This window comes from Macrobrachium nipponense, chromosome 2 (genome assembly GCF_015104395.2).
Source record: "Macrobrachium nipponense isolate FS-2020 chromosome 2, ASM1510439v2, whole genome shotgun sequence".
Taxonomy (NCBI): Eukaryota; Metazoa; Arthropoda; class Malacostraca; order Decapoda; family Palaemonidae; genus Macrobrachium; species Macrobrachium nipponense.
Window position 1 is genome coordinate 138209106 of NC_087201.1, and position 7500 is coordinate 138216605.

Sequence of the window (7500 nt, forward strand, 5' to 3'; positions counted from 1 at the left end):
AAAAAAAAAAAGGAAAAAAAAAAAAAAAAAAAAAACTTCATCCATCATCTATGTTAAAAGCTGGCCAGTACTTATATGGGTAAGTATCAGGAAATCCCAGACGCCGCTGGCACATCAAAATTTGTGGGGCAGGTTGGGTGCTTAGCAACCTCTTCGCATCATCATCATCATAAGAAAAAGAGAGAGGCATTACCTTTTAGAGCCACTCCCTTCAGTGGAAGATTGTAATGATATATAACTGCACACATAGACACTGACACACACACACACACATACATACATATATATATATATATATATATATATATATATATATATATATATATATATATATATGATGTATATTTATATATATGAATGCATGCATGTGTATGTATAACAGAGGAATTAAAATTAAAACGGGTTAATTGTTCAGAGAACGAAGATATCTCTCTCAATTCCAGAACATCTATCTAGTTATCTTTCGTCACTTCAATTTCTAGACTCTTCTTGATTACTTAGAATGAATTAAAAAGTTGGCTTGCCTTACTAAATGTCTTCCAGTTAGAGGAACGTCTTCGTCTGCCTGATGATAACATGTTCTCTCTCTTAAGGAAAGGGTGCCATTTAACTCGCAATGTTCCTAGGTATTGTATAGGCAGAGCCAGTTCTCTTTAATCCAAGTCCCATTGTAGAATACGAATTTTTATTGAATACTCTGCAACTCATAGCGTAGTCTCTCGACCTCTTTCTCTTCAAATGATTTACAAGGTTCGTTAATTCCTTCAGTGTATATAACAACACGTTTCCAGCCACTTACAGTTGTTATTCCTGCATCTGATTAAAGAACCTCTCTTTAGATCAGGCTCCTGTTATGTATTCTGATCTGTAAAGGTGCCTTTAGTTGTTTCATTTGACTTTCCATGTCTTTCAGCTAAACTACACCTGAATGTTTTTTTTATCTGTAGGCAAGTTCGACTGACTCCTCTTATGTTCTACTGAATGGGCATTGAATAAAAACCCTTTGGCGATTGCTCCTTTAGATGTTTATGTTTTCTAGAAGAGAAGTTTAGAGTCTTCCCTGAAGGATGTAATTAAATAACTACTACTCGCACTCCTTTTCATTAATGTATATGCTCCCTGAGCTGCTCATAGGTATCTTATTTCCCCACGCTGAGTACCCTACATTCTTCAGGCTGATCCCTTGATGCATTATGATCTCAGAAACTTCAAATGTTTTATGGTACACAACCAAGTGTCAGATTACTCAGGTTGTGCCTACTCCTGGGAGATATTCAGAACAGCATTCGGAATGAGTTATTACATGATCCTGCAAAACATTTTCCATCAAAATAATCTAGGTTCCTGGACCCCCAGGGTACGATGTAATATGAAGTTTTTAAGGCCAATGGGATTACCAAAGGTAAATGTAATCAAAGTACTTTCATGGCGATCTGATGACCCCTGTCTTGGCATAACTAGCCACTGGAAACTAAATGGGAGGCGGGACCTCTCATATCACTGCTCGAATTTGCTTGCCACGACCATAAAGCAAGTAAAGATTGCAACGACAGCCTGAAGAATGCATGACTGCAATTCTACAATAAACTGCCACGACAAGAGCAAGGGCAAACGACAGTAAACTTGAACAAATACCGAAAAGGAATGACCTAAATGCAACGTAATTAAAAACCAGTTCATTCAGACGCTTTCCAAATCCGACGTCTAAGATCGCTTTTCTGTGATTAATCCCTCGTCCATCGTAATGCTAATCCCTACAGTAGTGGACACCTCTAAGGTGCTGGGATTTGACCTCTTTCCGTCTGAGGCAGGCGCCTATCAATGTTAGGAGAGGCGCGTCTATTCAGAAACCGCTAAATACTTTTTATGAGAGAGAGATCTTTTATGTTCAGTGTTTGGCAGTTCTTTTTCTGTCATAGGCACCGTTGAGAATATCACCTTCGGACACACTGATATCTCCATTCAGCTGTATCGTGTATAAGCTTGAGTTACTTTTGATAGAGCTGTACTAGGGGTAGGGGTCATAGGAACTGCTGTTTAGACTACATCATAATTTAACTGTAAGTCGGTAATTTCTTGTTTATAGCAGCGCTAGAACCGAGTGACTGTAGTCATAGTATCAGTAGTCTTTAATATTCTTCATGCTTTGAAGGTGTGGCGTCAGCAGCAGGAGCAGTAGCAGTGGTGGCGGTTAGTTGCACTAAGAGTGCATGAAACATAACACTGTTTCGTAAGAAGGAAGAAGTAAAGGTCACAGCTGTATTCGCCAGCTATTGTGGAGTCTTTCTAAGCAGGAGTTTTACCCAGTGACAGTGTACACGAACGGCTCTGCTATTGTCGGAGGCATTTATAGTAGTCATTACAGTATCAAGTATTAAGTAATTGTTCGTTTCTGGATAAGAGCCATTGGAGTATCACTATGTCAGTCCTGACAGCAGTAGTATCTGTGTATAAATCTATGTGGCAGCTGTCGTAATAGCAGTAATCCTCTCACTATTAACAACTGGTTAATCAATCGTACGAACAAATATTCTTCCACTCAATAAGGCACACTTGCATGAAGGAAGTCGATAGAATGTTATAATTCCATACAAAAAAAAAGGCCGCATTGGTATTGATCAATTCCTTCCAATACCACAATGCGGAACCTGCCTCCTGTAGATAATCAGGGAGTAATGATGAAATTAATTCCAAAAATAACATGACCAACAATTTTTTTTATTTACGTGCAAAACAATGACCTCTTATATACCACTAAAGATGAGGTCAAGATTATTAGCCTACCCAGGAACAGGGTTCATGTTTCGTCATTTCACTAACCGTAACTACAAGATAAAAAAAAATATATGAAAATCGTACATTGATCCAATGCTGTGCCTATTCAATACACCTGTCACTGATAAAGAACATCCTGGCAACATGAAATAACACGTGACGTCACACTTCCGCCATCGCATGACCCAACCCACCTAATGTGAAGTGTAAACATACCACTGGTGCGGCTACTAAAGTGTTGGTAGTTTACGGTACAATCTGGATACATAAATTTCCCCTTTTCTACTTAAATTTGGAAGACGGATCCCGAAACAAACAACAATGGTTGCACAGCAAACTTTGCTGACCTCTTGTAACTTCAGGAAGAGATTGTCTAACTTGTCGATTTATTTTTGTCATTAACGTTACTAATCATCCGATGCCTTTTGGTTTTGTAAATTATAAAAGCCAATCACCATTTCGGAAATGAAACGTAAGCGTGAAGTATAAGTGATGTAGACATTATTGGAAAACGTTTTCTTGTTTTGTGCAACAAAATGTCAGTGTTAACCTAAACTGACCAGAAAATGTTCCTTTGGATAAAAGGAAATAGTCGCCACATGGTCTCCAAATACCTGACCTTCAAAGAAAGATGCACAGATATATATATATATATATATATATATATATATATATATATATAATATATATATAATATATAGATAATGTAAGCTTTCTTACAATAGTATATTCAATCATTTTTATCAACAACTCTCTAAACCAGACATGAAGGCACGAGTGCGCATGCGCAAATCTTGAGTTTGGCGAAACGGGCAACACAAACAAATGTCTTACTCCACAGAGAAAAAAAGTAGTATCCGTGACCTTGATGTGCATTTTGCGCAGGTGCCTATGCGCATACTAAGACAGGCATAGCATACAAATATCAACAAGCACACGCCGCCAAATTCAAACATATGCACAAAAATAACGATAGCTGAGCATATAATCAACACTAACTAAACCTTTGGCTAACGATTACTGCATAAAGACTGGTAAATATTTAAGAATAATTTGAAATCGCCACCTTCCTTATATATTATGAGAATTAATCGAATGGAATACTATTTGCACGTCGATCATGACTTGCATATATCTTAAATTTGCTCTTTTTTGTTCGTTTAGAGATTTCGTAATTAATCATATTATTCGCGGTAGAGAACAAGATGCTTTCATGCACTGGTAATGACGGAAACGAAAAAATAAAAATAAAAAAGTTTTATTTAAAATTCCCTGGAACGTAACAGATATTCCTAGAACATAAAGAATAATATTGATGATGTCTATACGGAAGATTACCTGCAATACACTCCTGCAAACAACTATATATTAATGTTTTATATTTTATATATATATTATTAATAAATATATAATATTATATATATATATATATATACACACACATATATATAGGTATATATATAGATATATATATATATATATATATATATATAAAATAGGAGTGTGTGTGCGTGCGTGTTATGGGATTTATGTAATACAGCCCGTAGCATTTTTCTTTGAAGGACTTCATGTAGCCAAATAACGAAAATGCGTGAAATTAACTCTTGACTCTAACACATGGTTAATAAAAATCCATATACTATTACGAAAATAAAAAAAAAAATCATAAATAACCGTCTCTCCTCGATGATTTTTAATCAAGCCGGCTGAATTGCACACCTGGAAACACTAACATGAAACCGTTATTCATGCGAAATAAAACATTAATAGAAGATATTTCCATTCTCATTCACACCGGAAAATGCAATACGCTCTCTGTATCAAATCACAAGATATGACAAATCGATGGGAATTTAAATCGCCGACCGGGGAGACCGCACCACCAGCGAGCGATACGGAACCATCTGGTGTTTCAAATAAGTTGGCAAAGGAGATTTTGAACTGAATTAACGATATGACTTGAATAATTATTTCTAGATATACTAGACATACGATGTCATACGGTCCAAAGAAATTGCCGCAGGGGAGAGCCTGCTTGAAGGAAATGGTCACCGATGAGCGAGCGGTCCGAAGAAACAAATGAAAAGGACCGAAGCTCCGGCGGCCGCGCAGGCAGAGAAACAGTCGAAATCAACCACAGACCGCCGCAGAAGCAGCTTTCGAATCATCGGGCCGAAGGTCATTAGAAATCAAGCAAAAGGGGCGGAAAAGGCCGTGCATGCCGGCTATGTGTTTGCTTGACCATATCACGAGAAGAGAAAAAATAAGAGTTCTTTCCGACCCGTCTCAATTGACCCCGCCCTTTGGACTTCAGACGGATGAAAATGGTCATTCTTTGCTCCCACGAATACCCGCCGGTTCGGTTAAATGTCGATCCCACTCGAGATGCATGTCCATAGAATGCAAAATTGCATCTCAAGAGAATGCGTGTCTAGTCATGCACAAGGGAGGGCGGGATGGGTAGAGGGTCTGGTGGTCATGCAGTCTGTAGGTGGGTGGATGGGTGGTGGGCGGGCACACTGCGGGCAACGCGTCACTCGAGTATTGATTGTCATCCGGCGTTCATGGCGCTCTCTCTCTCTTTCTCTCTCCGCCTCTCTCGCTCTCTCTCTCTTTCTCTCTCTTCCCCTGTCTGTCTGTTGCCTTTAACCGTCTGTCTATCCCTCGTGTTCGTCTTCGTCTCTTCTTCGTACGTTTCCCTTCAGCTGGCTCGAGTTGTCGACCGTTTGCCTTTTCTGCATTCTGACTTTGCTTGTTCTCATCATCCTTTTTCATTGCCGACGACCAGTTCGATTAAATACCAATGCTTGACAGCTGACAGTGCCACATCTAGCCACAGTATGGGTATAATAATCACAGCCCTTACCAAGAAACGGATAATCCCTTGACTGTCATTTCGCACGTTTCCTCTTACCCCTCAACAGATTTCTTGGGCTCTCCAATGGAAGATCCCTTGTTCAGTACGAAAAATATATATACAAATAAATATATCCTTTGATTTTCATTTTTATAGGAAACATTGACAGATTTTTATGATAAGGTTGACGAAAGAGAGACAGAGAGACAGACAGATAGAGAGAGAGAGAAAGTGAGAGAGCAAGCGAGAGTGGGAGAGAGAGAGAGAGAAGCAGCAATCGTTCTATAAACGGTCAGCTGATAGATTGAACGGAGCGAAGACGTCGAGTGTCACGTGGTTTGAACCCCATTGATTGGGCGGGGTCATCCTCACCGCCGACCCAGCTGTTTCCCGAAGCCAGGTCGTTGTAGTCCTCTTTTCATTTCCACTCGGCGGTTGTCAAACCGGGTTCACTAATGGCACTCTGTCGCCTGGCACTATTCGGTAAACTGCCTCTCTGGTTGGGAACACTGACTTACCTTTGGAAATTCTGCTAAGGATTGTATCCTTATGTTGCTCCAAGTGCGGCTCGGCTACCACGATGAGAAGGTAGGAGCCAGATAAAGGGGAAAGTGCCCCCTCCCCTCGAGCCTGTGGGGGGGCGGCAGGGGGCGGCGGGTCTGCCATGACTCGACTCCACGGCTGCCTCTCGCCACACTGACTGCTGGTGAAGGCGGCCGCAGCCCGCTTAGACTCGAGAACTGCGCGCGCACCCAGGCCAGACACTACATCAGCGACATCTGCAACATTGTACATTCCATTTTATCACGTACGATGCTTTGTTGGAGAACTCTTTGTTAATCCTTTAATGAGTGATGACACTCAAATGTGTTTTTCTTTGAAAGAAAGCGACGAATGGTCGAGCTTCGTAGTTCTGCCACGTTCAAAGAAAGCCGGCCGGTAAAGGTCTTGCTAGTTCCAGTGAGTGGTTCCTCGTCTCGATGCGCGGAATATTGGTCCACACGATTTCGTCATCGCCCTCCAAGATTCAATCATTCACCTTTCCTTGTCATTTCCCTAAGCATTGCCCTTAATGTCACTGCCCTTGACAATGCCTGTGTGCATCGTTACTTATCCCTGGCACCTTCTGTAGAGGTGACATTCCCCTTTAAGAAACAGGTAAATAGGGTCTTTAGGATTGAGGTTTCTGGGAAAACAAGAAGGCGATTCCGCAGGGGGCGGAGCCTGTCCAGCTACCCAGACACGCCTATCAAACATCCAACTTATAAATTTGAATCAAGAAAAAGAAGAAAAAACGGAAAACCTGAAAGCCATAAATATCTTTTGGAAAACCCCTTTGGAGGCTGTCGGCCTGGAAAGGTTAGTCAAATTGGCTTTCACCTTTAAAACTGCGATTCCAGTCACAAGCAAACCTGCTATCTATTGGGTCGTCGCTCAATGATTTTCTTTTTCTCCTTAATAGCCCACGTCCGCATGAACAAATGCAGGTTGTCATTATATATAATGTCGATATGGAATACCTAATAACATTACATCTCTCTCCATACAGATAAAAATGTTTTGTTTACAAGAATTTACAAAAACACAACTAACGGTAAAAGTAAAAGAATATATTTGTAAGAAATAAAATTCATCCATTTTTTTATACATAAACATAGAAGAACATTTCATTGCCATAAATGAGTCAGGGGAAAGTGATTTGTTTTTTCATTGACAATGAACAAAATGTTCCATTACTTAAAATTCAATTTACATATGACAATACACTTCATTATAGTTCAGAAAGTCTTCGTATATTCTTCTGGTGAGATTTTAAATGATAACGAAACTTTTACTTCCTCGCCAAAAGAAAAAATAGGAAAATATAT

The 7500-nt window shown here is 39.8% G+C and overlaps 1 protein-coding gene across 1 annotated transcript in view; it reads right to left on the reverse strand.

Moving 5' to 3' along the window:
* Positions 1 to 6547, reverse strand: part of LOC135221029 (microtubule-associated protein futsch-like) — a 305098-nt gene extending 298551 nt beyond the window's left edge. The window contains 1 exon segment of the mRNA XM_064258758.1: positions 6151 to 6547. Coding sequence (XP_064114828.1) covers positions 6151 to 6427 — 277 coding nt within the window. The 5' untranslated portion in view covers positions 6428 to 6547.
* Between the last annotated feature and the right edge of the window lie 953 nt (positions 6548 to 7500).